The sequence below is a fragment of the Schistocerca americana genome, chromosome 9, assembly GCF_021461395.2.
Source record: "Schistocerca americana isolate TAMUIC-IGC-003095 chromosome 9, iqSchAmer2.1, whole genome shotgun sequence".
NCBI lineage: Eukaryota > Metazoa > Arthropoda > Insecta > Orthoptera > Acrididae > Schistocerca > Schistocerca americana.
This window is the reverse complement of record NC_060127.1, coordinates 58266725-58290070: the sequence shown is the minus strand read 5'-3', so window position 1 is coordinate 58290070 and position 23346 is coordinate 58266725. Positions and strand designations below refer to the sequence as shown.

At 38.5% G+C, this 23346-nt stretch overlaps 1 protein-coding gene across 2 annotated transcripts in view; it reads right to left on the bottom strand.

Annotated features, from left to right (window-relative positions):
• LOC124551372 (sortilin-related receptor-like) overlaps positions 1–23346 on the bottom strand; it is a 201164-nt gene that overhangs the window by 34877 nt on the left and 142941 nt on the right. For both annotated transcript variants that reach the window (XM_047126412.1, XM_047126411.1), the window contains exons 26-28: positions 16335–16433; positions 7861–8013; positions 4393–4658 (exon numbers count right to left, since the gene is read on the bottom strand). In XM_047126412.1, coding sequence (XP_046982368.1) covers positions 4393–4658; positions 7861–8013; positions 16335–16433 — 518 coding nt within the window. The remainder of the gene's footprint in view (positions 1–4392; positions 4659–7860; positions 8014–16334; positions 16434–23346) is intronic.

The following is a 23346-nucleotide window of genomic DNA, read 5'->3' as shown; positions in this document are numbered from 1 at the left end:
CTGCACAGAAAATAGATAAGTGATGGAACTAAGTAGAAGGATGAACCACAACGTGCCTGAGAATTTACAGGTGGAAGAGGCAAAGCTGAAAATAGTTAAGGACCTTAAATACTTGGGATGACACTTCAGCCATAAGAATAATGTCCAGTCAGAAGGAAAGCAATAAATCGCTAATGCTATAGATCCATTGCAACAGCCTAAAACCAGTTATGAAATCAGGGTAACCCCAACAAAAGTTAAAATGAAGGCATACACTGAGGTGACAATAGTCATAGGATACCTCCTAATATAGTGTCGGACCACCTTTTGTCCGGAAAAGTGCAGCAACTCGACATGCAGTCAGAAGTCTCGTGCAGAAATACAGAGCCACGCTACCTCTGTAGCCATCCGTAATTGTGAAACTGTTGCTAGTGCAGAATTTTTGCACAAAGTCACCTCCCGATTATTTCCCATAAACATCTGATGCGTGGACAACTCATTTGCTCAAACGGTCTACAATGTTCTCCGAACCAACTGTGAATAACTGTGGCCCGATTACATGGTACATTTTCATCCATAAAAATTCCATCGTTGTTTGGGAATGTGAAGTCCACAAATGGGTGCAAATAGACTCCAAGTAGCCACACATAAGCATTTCCAGTCAATCATCAGTTCAACTGGAACAGAGGAACCAGTGCATTCCCTGTAAATACACGCCACATCATTATGGAGCCCCCGCCATTTTACACAATGTGTTGTTGACAACTTGGGACTGTGGCTTCATGGGGCCTGCACCAAACACTAACCCTACCATCAGATCTTTCAAACTGAAAACTGGACTTATCCAACCAGGCCACAGTTTTCCAGTCATATAGCAGCCAGCCGATATGGTCACCAATCCAAGAGAGGTCCTGCAGGTCATGTTAGCAAAGGCACTCTCATCAGTCGTCTGTTGTCACAGACCATTAACTACAAATTTCACTGCATTGTCCTAACAGATATGTTCATCATGTGTGTCACGCTGATTTCTGCAGTTATTTCACGCAGTGTTGCTCGTCTGTTAACACTGACAAATCTACAGAAAAGTCGCTGCTTAAGTGAAGGCTGTCAGCCAATATGTCGTCCGTGGTGAGAGGTACTCTCGACATACTCTTGACACTGTGGATCTTGTAATATTGAATTCTCTAATGAAATGGAATGTCCCATGCATCTAACTCCAACTATCATTCCATGTTCGAAGTCCATTAATTCCTATTGTGAAGCCATAATCACATCAGAAACCTTTTCACATGACGCCCTGATTACAAATGACAGCTACACCAATGCATTGCCCTTTTATACCTCATGTACGCTACCTGTAAGTGTGTATGTGCACATTGCTATCCCACGACTTTTGTCACCTCTGTGTACGATTACTATAATTGTCACAGTGCTGCTACATGGTACAGAAACAGAGTACCATCACGAGTGGTAGAGAAAAACTGATGGTGTTTGACAGAAAGATCAAGAGGAAGAATTTGGGGCCAGCAATTGAAGGAAGTGGGTGGAGGAGACTGAAAATAGAGAAAATATATGCTATGATGAATCAGCCCAATATTGTACATACTGACAGGTTAAGTGACTACAATGGGCTGGAAATGTTGCGAGGGTAACAGATAGTGCCATCCCGAAAGAAGTGTTGGTGGGAAGGCCACAAGGAAAGTGCCCCCAGGAAAAATCAAGAATATGATGGGAAGATGGACCACAGAAAGATATGCATCAGCCAGAATTCAGAGAAGTGGATGGAAAATACACAGGACAAGATCTGGTGGAGGCAGTTTGCACGACCAGTGCACAATCTGCAAGGTCACCAATTGCTGAGGGAAGAAAAAATATTTTTTTTTTAGTACCTTGGCTGGATGTAACACAAATAATGAAATTAGTGAAGGTAAATGCTCATTGTACAATTCTAAATCAAATCATCTGGGGCAAAAAAAACATGCACAACTCACCTAAACTTGGCCACAATGCTTCGGCATCTGGAGGCGACAGTCTCTCTCTCTCTCTCTCTCTCTCTCTCTCTCTCTCTCTCTCTGTGTGTGTGTGTGTGTGTGTGTGTGTGTGTGTGTGTGTGTGTGTGTGTGTGTGTGTGTGTGCGTGTGTGTGCGTGTGCGCGCGCGCGCGCGTAGGCTGGGGCTGAAAGATACATCTGGGTGGTTTTAAATCATGCCTGTCTGCAACTTGACGTGTCTTCTCTACAGTAAGTAGCAATCTAGCTACAATGCTGATATTCCTGACTGGAGTTTCCATTTAGAAAAAGTTTGGTTTCTTTTCTGTACCCCCTTTTAGTATGCAGCAATATACATACATTTCCTGATGAAGGGTTGGCTGATATGCATCTTGTGTTTTGGTTCACTGAATGCTACAGAAGAACAGCATGACAATGTTATGTTGAGCTGTTTCCATAGTGATGGCAACCACATCACAGTACTTTCGCATGTTACTCTGTGTTATGTGTCACACTTTATTTTATTGTACATTACAATCTATTACACAATTGTGAAGGGATTTTCACAGAAACAAGGAGAAATGAGGCAATAAACTGAATAAATCACTGTTATATTACTACCATGTAATCAGCCACCAGAGACTATGGATCCCTCACAACAAAATACTCTAAAAATATCTCTGAACAACCACCAAAATTTCATTGCTCGAGTTGAGATTCATCCTGTATTTCCAAACACTAAAATGAATTAAATATTCTCCTTTGCCTTTGGCTGGTTTATACAAATAATATTCATGTTATCTATCCTGAAACTGACTACATTCATCACACCTACAAACTAGGGATAAGAATTGTGACAGCTTTGCTGGCTTAATTGACTATAAGAAGCATTTTAACACGGTACAGTACATAAACTTGGTTAACGTGCTGTCAAAACTGATACGGATATTTCTGGACAGTGTTAGAACTGTGTGTGATAACAAAATATTATTCCCAGAGACAATCATTACCTCAGATTGCGGCAGTTCAATACCAATTAACTGCTGCATTTAATATCCACTATAGTGTTTATAAAGTTCACGTCTGTGTTAGAAAGCTACCAGCTGAACAGTCAGTTATGTTTCACAGCTTTGTAAAAGGCAGAATCACAGGCACTGAATGACGCCACAATGAAAAAAAATAACAGCTCTAAGATCTAGGAACGTAGAAGCTCACACTCTCTCTTGGACTCACTATGCTCCACACGAATACAGAAGAGAAAGAACATTTATAATTGTAAATGTGATAACAAAAAGGAAACAATATCTTGGACATGTGCTGAAGAATCCTGAGAAATACAGGTTCCTACAACTAACTCTTCACTTCACCTCAGTTTGACTTCGACGTAAAATAATCAGCACATGCAGACTTGACAGGGAAAAAAAAAAAAAAAAAAAAAAAAAAAAAAAAAAAAAAAAAAAAAAAAAATAATCACACAATCCAGAAATTTAAGAAGTTGATTTCAGGTTTCATCCTGTGACCGTCCTTGAATGGCAATGGACAAGTACAGTTGCCTTTAAGACAATATTCTACATGCAGTTCCACAGCCAGAAACCTAAGGCATTTTTTCAAATATACTTGTACAAACAGACTAAAGTGTGCTATAAAAATTAACAAATGCAAATGTGCTAGCAGAGTCTCACAAACAACTGAGCCAATCCAACATATGTTTGAAACAGAAATGAACTGAAAACATTACATAAGGTAAGGACTAAAGTTGGACCTCTGTGGAAGATGCCTCGTACAGCCATAAAGACAGCTCCACACACAAGTTTAACACTCCCACATAGCAACATATTTTTACGATAAGGAATGTATCTTGATCCATTCAGTATTAAATGTGTCCAACTCAACTTGCAAGTGATTTTCATATTACGAGTAGCACTCGGCCGAAAATGATGCCACTCTATCAAAAGCTGACTACCGCATTTTTTGGATGAAAATACTAGAAGATGAGCAGAACATTCATTAAATGAATTCTTACATTACCAGAACTATGATTCTGTAAGAGAATGGCAGTAGGACTACAATTTTCATGAAATATATATTGTTTCACAATTCTGCAGAGGATGCAAAAATTAAAAATGTATTAAAAGAAGAAAATAACGCTGCAGTTGTAGACTCTTTATCTGGATTAGGGGTAACACAGCTGAATACTATCAGAAAGTATTGTAGTGTAAAAACAAACAAACAGACCAAAACACACACACACACACACACACACACACACACACACACAAAACTATTACTACTACTACTACAACTACTATTACTAAAACTTGACAATGGTCTGCTCTAATTAGTCATATCAGTAATACTGCATCACTCACATATTTACCAGACAGACATCATATACTCTGTGAGAATTCACACTTTTATATACATACCACATAATTAACAGGTGACAGCATACGAGGGCATGGGGAATTCCACGATATGTGCATGTGCAGTGTGCCATTTACATTATCTCCATCTGTAACACGGACATTGCGAGGTGCTGATAATGGCGAGAAAGGCGTCAACACCGTCTGTGCCGAAAGGGAGAGCGGTCCGTTACCCTTCGGACCCACAACAGCAATGTCTATCAGGTACTGCTCACAGGAGGCCAGGTCGCGGAGTGTCACATTCATCATGTTCGTCGTCATGCGAGGTCCTGCAGAGAAATTGGAAAAGCATTATCTACATGCTTAAATCTGGACAGTAAGAGAAAATAAGCCCATGCACGAGTATTCGTTTTCTATTCTGAAAGGATAGTTGCTACTCACCATATGCTGTGTTTCAGACAGGCACGATAAAATGACTGTCATAAAGTGAGCTTTCTCTTAAACAAGGCCTTAGTCGGAAATAGACAATTTATGCACACACATTTGCACAAATGCAATTCACACACACATGACCACAGCCTCTGGCTGCTGAGGCCACAATACGAACAGCAGTGCGTGATGGGAGAAGCAACCAGCTGGTGAGGGTAAGGAGGAAGGATAGCATGGTAGGGATATGGGATGGTAAAGTGCTGCTTGTGGGAGGATATGGGAATGAGGTGGAGAGAGGGTAGGGCAGCTAGATGCAGGACGGAGGTTAGATGGGGGGGGGGGGGGGGATTAGCAGAAAAGGAGAGAAGTGAAAAGAGTGTGTGCTTTAGTGGAATAGAGGGCTGCATAGTGCTGGAATGGGAACAGGGAATGAGCAAGTGGGTGAGGACAATGACCAAGAAAGGTCGAGGCCAGGCACAGTTCAGAAAAGAAGGTGTTAATGGGAAGGATCCAGATGGCACAGTCTGTGAAGCACTCACGGAAATGAACAATGTGGTGGGCAGCGGGCTAAGCAACACTGTAGTCCAGCTGTTTAGTGGCCACAGTCTGCTGGTGGCCATTCATGCAGACATACAGGTTTGTTGGTTGCCATGCCCATGTATAATACAGCACAGTGCTTGCAGCTTAGCTTGTAGATCACATAACTAGTTTCACAGGTAGCCCTACCTTTGATGGGATAGGTGATGCTTGGGACCCGACTGGAGTAGGTGGTGGTGGGGACAGGTCTTGCATCTACATCTATTACAGGGATATGACCCAGGAGGCAAGGGGTTGGGAGCAGGGTTGTGTGGAAAGGGTAAGTATATTGCGTAGATTTGGTGGGCAGTGGAGTACCACTGTGGGAGGGGTGGGAAGGGTAGTGGGCAGAACATTCCTCATTTCAGGGCACAACAACTACCTCTCAATGTGCCCTGAAATAAAGAATGTCTCACCCACTGTCCTTAGGAGTTTTACTGCAGTTCTGTACTGCCCCTTTTTAATAAGTTCTATTACTACTCATAATGTACTTTTCAGGCAACTTTTTTCTAATTTTTTTCCCTTTCATGAACTCCCTAATTCAAATTATGAACGGCCAGGCTAGTTGGTCCCAGGTTGTTCTTACTGTCAACAGATGACAGCACTTCTGCCAATGTGGTTTACCAGTTTACTTCCTCCCGTGTTGTAAAGTACTTCATGCTCTGCATTCACTAGTGGTACACCATGTCTTGTACACTCCATCATGGCGCTCTAGGTCACAGCACAAAATGTAAGTGCCTTGGTGTTCATTCCATACTTATTTACCAGTCAGTCATCTGTTGTATAGTCTGGTATCACTTTGGCATCATCTATTATATAGTCTGGTAACACTTTGGCACTGACTTAAGTTTTATTGCACCTAGCCCGCCAGCGGTTTTCTAAAAATGTTGTATGATTCTTTTCTTTTGTTTTCTCATGTGCTACTTCACATTAAAAATGTTATTGGCTTTGGTCTCTTTTTTTATTTTTCAGTATCACATCTGATAACAGCTATCTAATAGCCAGTCATGGTCTAAGCATTGGAAAATAAAAGAGAACCTTACAACTGAAGTGGTATTTTCGAGCTCTACAACAGTGCTTTACTAGGCACGGTTCTGACAGATGAGATATGCCCCTGCCTTTCTTCGACCTTTCAAGTGACTTACTAAGCCAATTATAAGATGCCCTACAGTTAAATGTGGACTTGGTGCCACATTGCAATTTGGCATTTTTCACTTTAACTAATCATTTGCAGAGTTAAAATTAAGGATGGAAACCACAAAAAAAAAAAAAAAAAAAAAAAAACCTACGATCAACTGGCAATCGAAATCTGCCTGTAAGGATTTGTAGTTGACACTGAGTTGCACAGATCCATTCTGTGACTGCTGATCTGTCAACTTTGCAAAATATTAAAGGAAGAGAAGGACAGAGTGTTGAAAGTATTAGAAAGACTTTTCACTGCATAAACACTACAACAGTTCTGTGCGTTCAGCTGTAAGCTACCATCAGAATTTACCAGATAAAAAAATAAAATAAAAAATGAGAAGTAATTTTAGAAAATCAATACATAATCTCTCTTTCCAGTGCACAAGAAAACCATTAATTACTGTTTAGTAAGAAAGGCTGCCTAAAGAAAAACTAGCCAAGTGCTTGCTAGTGAAAGTTGTTGTATCAAGCATATTGTCTGTAACATAAATTAAATCTATGGACATAATAAAATGTCCTAAGATTGTGTGTGATGGTGACATGATATTACGCAAAAGTATGTGAAAATTCTTCAAGATACGTGAAAGCTACTTTTATGTAAAACAGGGGTGATGTGATATAATCATGACTTTATTGGTACAAATATAGCATGAGCATTTAAAAGAAATTTAATGGAATATTGGACATTGGTATTGCCATCATCTTACAGCAGTTGTGTTCATTTGACAGTGTCAACACCTGAGCCACAAAATCTGATATTGCACTATTATGATTGTGAACTCTTTAAATGATCCTTTATCAGTGTGAGATGATCCATAGATGAATAAATCAAATCAAACTGACTAACAGCATTATTTATGCAGCAAATTCTAACACAATGAACATACAAATTTCAAAAGCAGAATAGTTTGCTATTTGAGGAGGATCATTTCTCAAGACAAAATAACTCAGAAATTAAAAAACGGATTGTCCTTACTAAAGACACATTCCACAGTGATAAGTCTCTTGACAAGAAGACTGACAGAGAAACTGAACACATTTGCTAAAATTTGCAGTGGCACTGTGCTGTTCTATGGAAGTGGGAGATGGCAAATGAATGAACAAGATAAATGGCAGCTAGAATAGACAAAAGTCACCAGACACGCTGGACAAAGTGAAAAGCAAAGCATGTTTGAAACAAAACAGGTGAACATAGAATAAAAACAAGGTAGGTAAATCTTTTCTATCAGATACTACAGCATAACGAGTTGATGACAATTACTTCTGAATTCCATCCCCTGCCCCATCTTTTTTCAGTGAACTGTGTTTTTACTGGATAATAAATTAGTAATTTCACAATACCTGATAGAAGTTCGTCCAGGGTGACCCCATAGTAAACTCCGTATATCCAATCAATTTTAGCTTCAGTTTTTGGAGGTGCCCATTTGAGCTGCACATTCCCAGCATAAGTATCTATAGTGGTCGAAATGCGTGCAACTGGTGGCAGTTCGACACCTGAAATACACAAAGTGATTAGCTGACAGCAACTAATTTTAATGTTTTTTTTTTCCACTTTTACCATCCAATGGCATTATCTGTATGATAATGCTTAGTATGGCGCCTTTATCCGAATCCTGAAACAAACACTGTGTCACCACACTTTATACAGTGAACGATTGAGACTCTGGGAGGTTTGCTTATGAAGTATCAACTTCCTTTCTCAAGAAACATCTACAGTAACACATAAAAATAACAACATCATGCCTCCAAAATCACCAATATATTCAACACATATTCTTAACAACTATCAGAGTGAAGATTTCATCCAGCCCATGAGGCATGCAGAAGTGAATTTATAGCCAACACAGGAAATGTGGACGTCAAAAGCTGGACTACAGCAAAGTGGAGCATCTCCTCTTGCTTTGGTATCCCTCAGAGTAAATAAATACTATTTTTCTTTCTTTTTGCAATTTATTTTCAGACAATAATTATATTATTAATACTGTCACACTCCAAATCAACAAATAAAGGTTTGAGGGTAAGCCTGATGTTTCAGTCAGTCGCAGTGAAACTCCCTTTGGAAGAACATTATTCTTCCCCACTTTTGAAGAACCCCATTCTAGAAGCAACACTGCTTTTAAGGAATGAACATGAAACATTCTGCAAATTAAAATCCAGTTTCACACAATTCCTAATATGTCCAAACAAGTTTCAGATTTCTTTAAGTTTCATACAGGTCTTTCATGTCATGAAAGTAGATTAAGGTAATCTATTCCTTCCATCTAGATTGAATACCAGAAAAAGCACTGAACGAATCAGAAATCTATTTCCACTCTATCTACAATGTGATAATGGTCACACAATGTGATGTCAGTGTCATGGAATACAAAGCGGAAGATGTTAAGCCATAGTGATTGTTGACTTTATCAATTTTCCTTTTGTGGAGTTATGGCCTACAAACATACAAAGCTTACGAATCAACAAAAGTTGACCAACATCCACATTGTCGAAGACAATCATACCGTAAAACTTTCTGACATGACAAAGAAGAACCATTTGCCACCGTCTTTATTGTGCAGCATTCTCAAAAATGAGGAAGCACAGTTAAACACTGAAGGTAGCAGTTACTCTGGAGGCAAAAGAAGGAACATTTGTACGTCAACATTTAGTGATGTGGTAACCATTATTTTAAAAAGGTTTCAAGGAATTGCAAGATGCAGCATTCCCATGAGTGAAAAAACATTCTTATAAATGGAAACACACTGCAAGAGTAGGCTCAGGAAATCGGCATGAAGATTGGCGTTGAAAATTTCAGTGCATCAAATGGCTGGTTAGATCATTTTAGAAAATGTCAATCTCTCATTTCAGAATTTAAGTGGAGATAGTGAGGATGTGGATGTAGAAAGTGTAAGCTATTGTAAGAAATGATTAATACACTGTTACGACCCAACAGACATTCATAAAGCAGATGAAAATGACATATTTTTACTCTTTATGTCCTGCAAACAGGTATTGTGTTATGGGAGAAAAACACCAAGGAGGTTAGAGCCCACTGATAATATGGAAATTTAAAGCTTCCAGAAGCTTTAAAAACATAAAAATCTTACTTTGTACATATGTGCGTGTGTGCTAGTGTATACCTGTCCTTTTTTCCCCCTAAGGTAAGTCTTTCCGCTCCCGGGATTGGAATGACTCCTTACCCTCTCCCTTAAAACCCACTTCCTTTCGTCTTCCCCTCTCCTTCCCTCTTTCCTGATGAGGCAACAGTTTGTTGCGAAAGCTTGAATTTTGTGTGTATGTTTGTGTTTGTCTGTGTATCTATCGACCTGCCAGCGCTTTTGTTCGGTAAGTCACCTCATCTTTGTTTTTATATATAATTACTTTGTACTTATGAATACAATAGTAATGCCTGGATGGCATCGAAAATTTTTACAAGACTTTAGATGCCAAGAAGAGTGGAGCAGATAGGAAACTAGTCCTGAACATCACAAGAAAAATCTGTTCTGAGGAACATCAATGTTGTGTTCCTTCCACCATCATCTACGATCTCTGGACCTGGGTGTAATTCACTCTGTTAAAACCAAACACAGAGTAGCATTGTCCAGAGGTCAATTACATTCTTCGAGTGACGGACTGCAATGACACTCAACATTCTACAGGCTATGCATATGTTTCTTGCTGCCTGGTATTATGCAATACAATGTACTGCGTCAAACTATTTTGCAAAGGCTGGTTGTAACACACCAGTTACAATTGAAGATGACAGCTTTCTAGAAAAAGAATGGAGCAGAAACATAGATGTTCCTGAAAAATGTGAGATTCCAGGACATCGTTTCTTCTGATGACAATGTTCTAACTTCTGCAACCAAGATGAATGTAAGCGGTATGTGTGAAATGTTAGTGAAGGAACACTGTGAGGTACATGGTGATAGTACAAAGATGATGATGATGATAAGACCGTTGGATGACGTTTTGCAGCTGGTGTGCAGGGAATAGGTAACGCTGGGAACTATTATCCTCTTTTCATGTAGACAAGTCAATTCTAAAAATCAATAACCAACTGGAACTGCTGTCACTACAATATGCAGAAGGACAAAACAATACGAGGCTCACTTCAAAAGTCCTGCCCACTGTGCACATGTGATCATTATGGTAGCATGACAAAGTTGAAATTCATGCCAGTTTTGAGTGGAACTTTAGGCGTGACAGTCATATGTGTGTTCGCTGGTTCACTTGGCTGTGTTGTAATTCATTTAAAATAGAAGCTGAATCCACATTAGGTCGGATTACAAATAGTGACCAGCATTCCTACTTCAAAATAGAATACTTGCGTTTAAAGAACCCAAGAGCAATCTACAATGCTTTGAGAGAGGTGTGGGAATGGTGTGGTGGATTGTAACACATTGTTATGGTGGCCTGCTCATTTCGATGAAGGTCAGGTAAGCACTGGGGACAGCCCAAGAAGTGGAAGGCCATCAACTGCAACAGACTACACCTCTCAGGATATTGTTAATAACATGTCGAGAGAGAGAATCAGTGAAAAACGTGATGAAACTGTATCTGAGGCCAGTAGTCTGTGACTTCAGTTAACAGAATCATAACTGAAAAGTTGAAGATGAGAAAAGTTGCTGCCAGGTGGGTTCCACACAGTCTGACAGCAGATCACAGAAAAATTAATTCAATGTTACCAAAAAGAAGGGGAACAGTTTCTGAGGAGGATTGTTGTACTTGAAACCTGGATACAAGAATTTTGAGCCAGAACTGAAGTCTCAGTCACTGCAATGGAAAAGTTCTGACTCTCCACCCCCCAAAAAATTCTGCTGCCAACAATGAAAGGCAAAACTGATGATGATCTTTGTGGGTGTCTTGAATGGAGTCATAGCTACAAACAGGGTACTCCAGGGAACAGGAGCATCTCGCTGCAAGCTGCTTCTGCAAAATGTTTTGCACCCAAAAATTCATCAAAGAACACTTGGCATGTTTGCGGCTGGTGTCCTCATTTTACATGGTAATGTAAGACTGCATACTGCTTTACCAGTGAGAGAAATGTTCAGCTAATACAGATAGAAAATACTTCCCCGCCAATAGCAGGGTCCTCATACGAGATCACCAGACTTTGAGTTGCTTCCCAAATTGAAGGAACAGTTACATGAAAAACATTTTGACCCAACTGACGAAGTTTCCAGTGAGGTGGCCTAATTAATCAAACAGCTCAACAGTAGAGTTGCCCTACATGGAATACAAAAGTTGCCAAAATTTTGGGATGCCATCATTAGCAAAAATAAAGATTACACAGAAGGGCTTAAAAGGTGTTTTGTAAAATAAATTATTTTCTTTAGTTCTATCTTACAGTGTGCAAAACTTCTGAAGTGACCCTCACAGAAGATGTGTTTTGTAAAAAAGCCCTCGCCATTTAAGGAAAATCCCTGATTAAAAAAAAAATTTTTTGAGTCCCCAGAGATTCGTTAAAAAAGGGTTTTACTTTGCCAGAACTACTTTGCTCGATATGGTTTCAAAATTATTATTATTATTATTATTATTATTATTATTATTATTATTATTATTATTATTATTATTATTTCTTTCTGTCCTTTCTCAGACGTTATGTCTGGTTAAAAATGGAAAGTGACGCGGACCTTGATCAAATGCGACTTCCTTTTAACTGTACGGTCTATGTTACATTCCATTTAGGAACTTTCGGGTAACTGAACATGTATCAATAATTACAGATTTCTGTAGTCGTATATATACGTTTGAATGTAGCTGTACTGCGTTGATGTGCTGGTGGATACTGTGTGATATGACTCCTGTAGTTGATAGTATAATTGGTATAATGTCAACTTTATCCTGATGCCACATGTCCTTGATTTCCTCAGCCAGTTGGATGTATTTTTCAATTTTTTCTCCTGTTTTCTTCTGTGAATTTGTTGTATTTGGTATGGATATTTCGATTAGTTGTGGTAATTTCAGGTTTGTTATATGGCGGTGTTTTATCTGTTATAATGGTTCTGTTCCAGTATAATTTCTATTCATCATTCTCCAGTACATTTTGTGGTGCATACTTTTATGTGGGAACGTGTTCTATTAGTTTATGTTGTATGGCAAGTTGTTGATGTATTATTTTTGCTACATTGTCATGTCTTCTGGGGTATTCTGTATTTGCTAGTATTTTACATCCGCTTGTGATGTGATCTACTGTTTACATTTGTTGTTTGCAAAGTCTGCATTTATCTGTTGTGGTATTGGGATCTTTAATAATATGCTTGCTGTAATATCTGGTGTTTATTGTTTGATCCTGTATTGTGATCATGAATCCTTCCGTCTCACTGTATATATTGCCTTTTCTTAGCCATGTGTCGCTGTGTTAGATGATATGGGTCTTGCCATGTAGTGTTTTCTTTTTCCAATTTACTTTCTTTGTATCTGTTGATGTTATGTGATCTAAAGGCTTGTAGAAGTGGTTATGAAATTGCAATGGTGTAGCCGATGTATTTATATGAGTGATTGCTTTCTGTATTTTGCTAGTTTCTGCTCGTTCTATAAAGAATTTTCTTAGATTGTCTACCTGTCCATAATGTAGGTTTTTTTATGTCGATAAATCCCCTTCCTCCTTCCTTTCTGCTTAATGCGAATCTTTCTGTTGCTAAATGTATGTGAAGTATTCTATATTTGTGGCATTGTGATCGTGTAAGTGTATTGAGCGCTTCTAGGTCTGTGTTACTCCATTTCACTACTCCAAATGAATAGGTCAATATTAGTATAACATAAGTATTTATAGCTTTTGTCTTCTTTCTTGCTGTCAATTCTGTTTTCAGTATTTTTGTTAGTCTTTGTCTATAATTTTCTTTTAGTTCTTCTTTAATATTTGTATTATCTATTCCTATTTTTTGTCTGTTTCCTAGATATTTATAGGCATCTGTTTTTTCCATCGCTTCTATGCACTCGCTGCAGTTATCCAATATGTAATCTTCTTGTTTAGTGTGTTTTCCCTTGACTATGCTATTTTTCTTACATTTGCCTGTTCCAAAAGCCATATTTATATCATTGCTGAATATTTCTGTTATCTTTAGTAATTGGTCGAGTTGTTGATTTGTTGCTGCCAGTAGTTTTAGATCATCCATGTATAGCAAATGTGTTATTTTGTGTGGGTATGTTCCAGTAATATTATATCCATAATTTGTATTATTTAGCATGTTGGATAGTGGGTTCAGAGCAAGGCAGAACCAGAAAGGACTTAATGAGTCTCCTTGGTATATTCCTCACTTAATCTGTATTGGTTGTGATGTGATATTATTTGAATTTGTTTGGATATTAAGTGTGGTTTTCCAATTTTTCATTACTATGTTTAGGAACTGTATCAATTTAGGATCTACTTTGTTTATTTCCAATATCTGTAGTAACCATGAGTGGGGTACACTATCAAAAGCTTTTTGGTAATCAATGTATGCATAGTGTAGCGACTTTAGTTTTAGCTTGATATGTCACCTCTGCATCTATTATCAGTTGCTCTTTACATCCTCGTGCTCCTTTGCAGCAGTCTTTTTGTTCTTCATTTATAATTTTGTTCTGTGTTGTATGTGTCCTTAATTTCTGTGTAATGACTGAAGTTAATATTTTGTATATTGTTGGTAGGCACGTTATGGGTTTGCTGTGTCTGCTTGATCTTTAGGTTTCAGATAAGTTATTCCTTGTGTAAATGTATCAGGGGCTGTGTATGGGTCTGCAATGTAACTGTTAAATAATTTAGTTAGATGTGAATGTGTTGAGGTGAACTACTTTAGCCAGAAATTTGCTATTTTATCTTTTCCAGGGGCTTTCAAATTGTGCGTAGAATTAATTGCTAACCGACTCACGGTTGTGAACTCTGCAAGATCCATGTACTAATTTATATTTACGTGACAAACCCTATTTCTAGGGCTATATCTTAATTTTTACAAATGGATCTATACTGACATTTGTAAAAACGGCGATGGTAGATTAGTCCTTACTAATGTAAAATTGCCACCTTCTGAGAGAAGACAAATTTAAATTTGTTGAAACCTAGGTAAAGAATTCTTTATCCATTGCAAGTGGTCGGCTGTTTATAATTTTATTACATGGAACCGTTGCTGTTGTGCAGCTATGTTTAAAATACAACAATGTGTTTTAAAATTTTGACCATACTTATAAACCTTTCCTGAAACAATGTAGAACTGATTCAAAAATGGAAATTTTCCTGATTACAGAAATTTTTTGGTTTTACCTAATACAAAATAACTCTGAAATTATTTTAACTGAAAGGATTGCTTTGTTCATACAAAAAATGAAATAAGGAATACGGTTTTAAATTTCGCTACAAAAAAGTAAGATCTGAACGATATTAAAAGAATATGAAAATGTATATTCATTATATTAGGCTGTTAGCCGAAATTATGTTAGCATGAATTGTGTAGAATAAGTGTAATTAAATAGTTTTTGAAGTATTGGTGTAAATACACTCACACTTTTAAAGCTCGAGCATGGGTTGCACAGTACAGTAAGTATCAGCAAGTAATGTGCTGAAATAACTATCACATGACATGGTGAATAGCACTTGCCACACAGTGGACTGAAACTTCGTAAAAAGCCTTTGTGATATTTCTGTCCATAATTCTACTTAAGAATCACATGGCAGCAAATTAATATTTCTGTATTAACTACAACTATTTCAATGTGTTAGCTTTTGGACCATTGTACTGATCATATATTATTTCCCCATATCAGCATCCTTTTTTCTCACCACATACTAATCATACAGGGATGGATGACGTACTGTTAGAAAGGTTCTTTAGCCAATTTCTAACATTGGGTGCCAGTTTTACACTAGAACTTAATGTTTGTGAAAAATTTTAACATAAAAGAGACTTAACTATCATAGGTAAAAGGGCATCGTGGATATCCAGCTTCATACCTATACTGTACGAAGCTAACTTATTAATCATGAATGAGAAACTTCCTTTTCATATTACCTTCTAACAAATACTATTTTATAAACTGGATAATTTGTGTTTGTAACAGATAATAACAATGACAACTGTAGTAGTCCATTATCTCTACCCATTGGACAAGCTGACTTTTCTACATGAATATACTTTCCAAAACAACAAATAGTTTTCATTGTTACCTTGAACTGTGATTTACTTATTGCTACTATGGCCTAACGTGCTTGTCTAAAGCACAAAGTGTAATTAAAACCTCAAAATACAGTGAGTTATTGTGGTCTTCATTACGTAAGTAAGAAGTGAAAACTATGTTCTAACCTATACATTTCACATTTATCTACTACTTTGTATTTTATGTTCATATTTATCATTACGCTCATCTTCAACAACAAGAAATTGTAATTATTATGGTTCAAAGTTATAAATTACTTGCAATACAGTGACATCATTACTTACACTGCAAAAGTATTGCACAGGTACCCAAGTTATCAAATAAATAGCAGTAAAATACAAATGTTATTGAACACTGTGACTTTATTATTTGTGAGAATCCATATCACAAACCATGTGAAATTTATTGGAATAATGAAATTTCAGCAGTAACGTCAGAACATTACAGAGAGAGGTGAAATCTGCTGAGGAGGGCAATGTAATGAAAGTGAGGATGACGCAGAGGGATGATGACACAATAGGCAAAGTATTGGAAAGTGCGGGAGGTGGTGAGGTGTTGCAAGGGGGGAGATTGCCAAGGGAAGTACAGGAAGGAGTTGCATGAGAACAGAGTCACTCCTATGGAATAAGTGATGTTTCAGAAGCAAGGTGGGAGGTACTGAAAAACTTTACACTTCAATGAGGTAACAGTAACTTTACACTCACCTAAAGTCTTGGCCTCCACAACATTGTCTGGACCGACAAAGCTCTTACGGTATGCAGACACAATAAATAAGTATCTGACTCCTGGAGATAGTTTGCCAACTGCAAAGAAAAGGAGGAGTAAGTAGCATATTGTCAAACTTGTTTCTTACACACTTAGTAGATAGCATGACAAAACGACTGCTGTTAAATGTTGTTGAACCCATCACCTTAACACAATCACTGGCACCACCTGAGCAAATAAAATTCGCATCCCCCCCCCCCCCCCCCCCCCTCCTCTCCCTTCAGGGGAACGACTTGCTATCTCAATGTTTATCAGAGGGCTGTGAACAGTAAGAGTTACAGCTTAACCTCATTTAAATAGGCCCTACCTAAATGTTCAGTTTGTTTGGTTCCTAAATGTTCAGTATGTTTGATTACCAGACCAAAAGCAGCTATAACATTAATTGTAATCTTTAACCAATGCTACAAAGTAATAGCAGTACTAGCAGAACAATAAAAATGACATTTTAAAGTAGTACAGTAGTAAACATGTTAAAATGTTGGCATTTTTACTTTACAAGTGTTTGCATAATAAGTTTGGTTCTGCAAAATGCTAAAAGCTCATTCATAAAAACTAAACAATATTTCCTTATAATGTTACTCCAAAATGAAATCAGTAATGATGTATAACAAGTTTTTCAGTTGCTTCTACACATTTTGCCAAGGCAAACATATCAAATTTAAACTGAACAGATCTTGGAAAACCTGTCTCTTCAGACATCTAAACCAGTAATCAGAATGGTAGTGATATTACTGAATCTGGGTTCTTTTTATCATAGTATATTGCTATAGCTACCTCCATGTGCACTGTGTCTTCTGATCCACATCTTTAAGTGGTGGTTCCTTCCTTCAAGTATCTATACACCTTATCCTTTTCATACCTATCCCTTTCTCATACCAAAACTTCAATGCAACTGTTTCAAGCAATCTTTTCCTCACCTTGTCAGACATGCTCTCTTTAAATATCCTTCTGCTATCATAAATATAAAATAATTAAACAGGTTGGTAATTAATGCCATGCATGCCAATCATTTTTTAAACTCCCAGTTTATTTGGAAAAATCTGTTTCAAACACAAGTGCTCTCTGTGCATCCACAGCGTTTGACATTAACCGAAGGACAAAAAATTAGCTCTGTCTCTCCATTTATTTTAAGACAGCTCAAAATGAGATACCAGCAGAGATAAAATTGCTCAAGTGAGTGTAAAAGGAACATCAAGTCTATTTGGATAAACACTTTATTTTCACAACACATTTTGAAGGACAACCTATATAATCAGGTACATTCATGTGGATTAATATGGCATGTCTATGCTGTGTTATGATTTGGGAGTGACCTTTGGCACTGTCTAGTAGAGAAAAACAAAACACTATTTTAAAAATGGATCACGGTTTGTGGAGCTCTCTGACTGAAGAATGAAAAAAATGTCACTGTGAAAGTAATATAAGCAAAATAACTAAAATAAAATACCTCCTGTGGTCACATACACCCTTCTCTGATGTGATATATGACATATACCATAATACTTTGTAAACACTGAGGCAACAAAGACAATGCAGCGAAACAAATTATTGTTAAGGATAACAGCAAGACAAAAACATTATTTCAGAGCAAGTCTTAAAACTTTGTTTAGATCTTTGGTTACAGAGATTAAAAGTTTTAAAATGATCAAAGCTTTGGTTATGCCAGAGCTGTGGATGTTAATATTACATCTGTTACTTGATCCAGTCACATTAGTATGTTTAATGTCAATGTTCAGTGCCCACTCACAGATGGCAGGGGCACAAAGATGTTGGCTGGACACAGAGAAATGTACAGCCATTGTCGTAATGTGAAAACAGAGCAATTTTTACGACAGCTGAGAGGACACGCTCCCCGGCTTTCGTTCCAAAGCTGGAAACAATTCCAAAATGGCTAAGTTTGTAAACCATTCACTTGCCACTGTCTTTAAAGTATACAATGCATAGCAAAATGACACTACCCACAACCAGCACCAAAGTAACTGAAGTACACCACAGTCCATAGAAGACAGGGTGAATGGCAACTGCGAGATGTGTACGGACGAGTAGACGTGCACCAGTGGAACAACTGACTCCCCAGAGGCTATAAACAGTGTCTCTTCAATGACCATTCAAGGAATGTTGCTGCATATGGGTCTTAGCACCAGGTGCCATGTTCATGCAACAATTTTGCACCTCAGTCCCACAATTTGACATCCACCTAGTGGTGACAGGTGGCCTTTTCAGATAAATCCTGTTTTATGCTCCAATGGACAATTGGCCATTGGCACGTGTCACCCTGCAACACCGTCAGAAGGGTCCAGGCTGCAAGAGGGAGCGTTATGGTGTGGCAAATGTTTTTGTGGCATTCCCTGGACGATTTCATCATTCTGGAAGGCACAATGGATCAGCGTAAGGATCTATCTTTTGCTGGAGCCATATCCCCTCCCACAAACAGGTTATTTTTCCTCAGCATGACAGCACCTACCAATAGGGCAATGCAATGTGTCACACGATTCTCAGCGTACAAGTGTGCTTTGAAGTGCCCCAACATGAATTTACTGTACTCCCCGGGCCACCAAACTCCCCACATTAAAAACCAACGCAGAATTTGTGGGACCTCCCCGACTGGGCTTTTGGCATCATGGATCCTCAAATGAGAAACGTAGTGCAGCTGGCCACGGTTTTTGAGTCAGCATGGCTCCACATCCCTGTCAATACCTTCCAGATCCTCATTCACACACTTCCTGCACATCTCGTGCTGCAAAAGGTGATTATTCAGGCATCTGACAGGTGGTCACATTAATGTGACTGAACAGTGTATAACAGAGTAGGCTGAAGCAACACAGTTATTAGGATTTAAAGTGATATATACATATACCCTTACTTTTATGCTTAAATTTTTGTTCACCCTTCAATCAACAACCTTCCACAAAAGTACAAACCACATTTGGAAACAGTGTTTTCTTTTTCTCTACCAGGCAGTGCCACAGTTCACTTCAAAGTCATATTACAACATATACACTTCGTGATCAAAAGTACCCAGACACCTCACTGAATATGACTTACAAGTTCGTAGTGCCCTCCATCGTTAATGCTGGAATTCAACATGGTGTTGGCCCACCCTCAGCCTTAATGACAGCTTCCGCTCTCGCAGGCATACGTTCAATCAGGTGCTGGAAGGTTTCTTGGGACATGGCAGCCCATTCTTCATGGAGTGCTGCACTGTAGAGAAGTACTGATTTCGGTCGGTGAGGTCTGGCCAAAGATGGCGTTCCAAAACGTTGCAATGGTGTTCTATAGGATTCAGGTCAGGGCTCTGTGCAGGCCAGTCCATTACAGAGATCTTATTGTCGTGTTACTATTCCATCACAGGCCGTGCAATATCAACAGGTTCTTGATCTTGTTGAAAGGTGCAATTGCCATCACCAAATTGCTCTTCAGCAGTGGGAAGCAAGAAGGTGTTTAAAAACATCAATGGAGGCCTGTTCTGTGGTAGTGCCATGCAAAACAACAAGGGATGCAAGTCCCCTCCATGAAAAACATAAACAACCACAGCATAACACCACCACCTCCAAATTTTACTGCTGGCACTACACACCTTGGCAGATGACGTTCACCAGGCATTCACCATACCCAAACCCTGCCATCGGATTGCCACATTGTGTACCGTGATTTGTCACTCCACACGTTTTTCCACTGTTCAATGGTCTAATGTTTACGCTCCTTACACCAAGTGAGTTGTCGTTTGGCATTTACCGGCATGATGCGTGGCTTATAATCAGTCGCTCTAACATGAAATACAAGTTTCCTCAACTCATGCCTAACTTTCATAGTACTTGCAATGGATCCCGATGCAGTTTGGAATTCCTGTGCGATGGCCTGGATAGATGTCTGCCTATTACACATTATGACCCTCTTCAACTGTCGGCGGTCTCTGTCAGTCAACAGACGAGGTCAGCCTGTACGCTTTCGTGCTGTACATGTCCCTTCGTGTTTCCACTTCACCATCAGATTGGAAACAGTGAACCTATGGATGTTTAAGTGTGTGGAAATCTCGCATACAGACGTATGACACCCAATCATCTGACCGCGTTTGAAGTCCGCGAGTTCCACGGTGTACCCCATTCTGCTCTCTCACAATGTCTAATTACTACTGAGGCCACCGATGTGGAGTACCTGACAGCAGGTGGCAACACAATGCACCTAATATTTCACATAGTGTACATGCAGTATTAATCGATGCAAATTCATCTGGCAAAGGTTTAATCCTTCAAAAGGCATTGTGAAAATAAACACACAGTGATTAATAACAGTAAACAACTTGTTTGGTTTGATGGAAAGTGTTGCATTGCAGCCAGGGGATGTGTGATATATTAGATTTCCCTCCCAGGAAATGATTAATTTTTCCATTTTACATTTTTTCCATTTTTTTTTCTTTCTTTATAACACCACTAGGAATTAAGACCTCTACAACAACTTTTTGGTCCTTGCGTCTGTGAGCCCATCTCCACAAGCAGAACAGCTGCCAGAACTAGCCAAGTCAGGCCAACTAGTTTTGGGCTACTATTGAGAAATCTGTGTATCTGACACAGCAACTGTGTGACCGCAAAGCTGCGCAACAGAAAAGTTTTATATCTAAACAAAAACACTTAAAACCCATTGACTGACAGCATTACAATTATCAGGTGACAGCCACAGGTATGTGGCCACGCAATGTCTCACACGTACACTCGACTAATCGAGATGCTGCAATTGTTCAAAAGAATTTTAACAAATGGAATAGGAGGTAACATTATTCGCTCTCAAAATGGTGGATATCATCATCGGCATAAATCTATTTACTAATATTGTAGTAGGAAACAACCTATGTGACGAATTTCAGTTTCTCACCAGAAAGTGTTACAATTGATTTATCATGATCTTCAAAGTGTTTCATTAATTATATTCATTAGAGCAATTAAAATGAATTCACATATTTCATTTTGTTTCCAGTCTTTCCTCCAGTAGGACACAGCACATCCATGACAAGTCATTGCAGGTACACTGCATGTGTTACATTAACACCTTAACATGTTGATTTTTTTTACATTCCAAAAAATATTTTCTTCTATTAATGAGAAAAGTTCTTTAATGAATGAAATTACACGAAGACACATGACGAAGACTTTCAAAGCTGAAAATAATGAGATACAAATTTCTGAAGATCACCATTAAAAAAATCCCGAGTAATCTCGTACACTGGATTCTGACTACACTATCCTGAAATTTATGTTATTTTTTAGTTTCTGTGTAGCTCATAAATCAAACGAAGTATTTCACAGTGGTCTCCTGTGAACGTAAGAAGTTGGAGGGGCTGGCTGGAACACAGTAGATGTATTTATCTTTAACCAATGGTGAGCGTTTGTCTGTGATCTGATTAACTGATGCCACTTTCGGTCTTGAATGAAGTAACACCACATTCTTCTCCATTCCTGAGCTGCTAAATTCAATGTTAAAAATGAGGACCACTATACCCTTCAGTTTTCGGAAGCACTGTCTAAACAATAATACCGTTATACTATACTACGCTGCATTGCTGGACCACAAATTTCACGATTTATAATTCCAGACTACAATATTATACAACACTACACTACTGTACTTGGTATCAGAACCAAGGTATTAGTCTGAATAATTTGGCCCCAGCACACTGAGGTATAACTCGAGATTCCCAGGGGCTGCACTGCTGTGTTAACCAAGGTGTAGAGATGCTTGGGGATGGCTGCCAGTGTCTCAGGAAAATTTTCCTGGGCCTCCCCAAGGCTCACTTCCTCACTGCTTCCAGAATGTAGTTGTAGGTGTTGGTCTGCCATTATGTGTCTCAATGTATGACATAAGGCCTCTTCTTCGTTCTCTCTCAACCGTGTAGGCTTGCAGTTTATAAACTGATATTTTAACTATCAGGGAATTCAGCTTGTGCCATAGTTTCTCATTGCTTATTGTTTTATAGATCGTTTTATTGCTGAAGATGTTCGTGTCCCGTTCTGTAATAGCTTGTCTAATGACACACTCCCTGACGAAGTGATACGTGGTGCCAATCACTCCACAATCACTACCATATGTGTGTCATTTGTCATATTTTCAGTAAGCAGCTGGGATATGAACCGTACTGTATAGCTCCCTTGGTCATAAGGAGGTATGATATTCTGGATCTCTCTTTTATGATAGGAAGGAACTAGTAAGTTCTCCTCCCTGTTTCTGCCCTGGGTTCTTGCCACTGTCTAGGAATGCTTGCCTTTATTTCTTTATCTGACATGACTATTGTGCCCATTATCACATTTATCTTATCATACTTGACCTTTTTGAGCCAATACTGTGCATCTATCTTTCTTACAGCTACAACAGTAAAAGACAGAGGCTGAAAGTGCATGTTTTGTACTGGAGCTTCCAAAACTGCACACAGTAAAGGTGACATATAGTGGCAACGCCCTCAACCAAAACATGACAGCCAGGGTTTCTGTCAAAATGATACAAATGCGGTTACTAAGATTTTACATTAAGGAATTAAAACTGTTCATTCACTTTATGAAACTTTCTAGATATTTCTTCAGATTAAAATGTAACGTGTGGTGTTTTCTGTCTAATAATCAGTCATTGAATGGCATGTACACAATGCGTTCTTATCCTCATCTTTGTTTTATGTTCCGCATAAACCAAAACACAGGTTGTTAATTACTTGGAAGGACACAGCACGAGTAAGGACACACACAAAGGCTTGTTAGAAAATCTCTACTGCAATCGACTAAGCGCACCTCTCTGATTAAACACTTGGGTCAAGCTGAACTTGTGAGACTCAGATTTCTGCTTAATAGTTTAATTGACAGAACATTCAAGTTAATGTGTCTGGCATTATATGACGACAGTTAATTCCCATGAACATTTAAGGTTCTCTGAGCACTTGTTACGTTTACTCTATACAAAAATCAACAATTA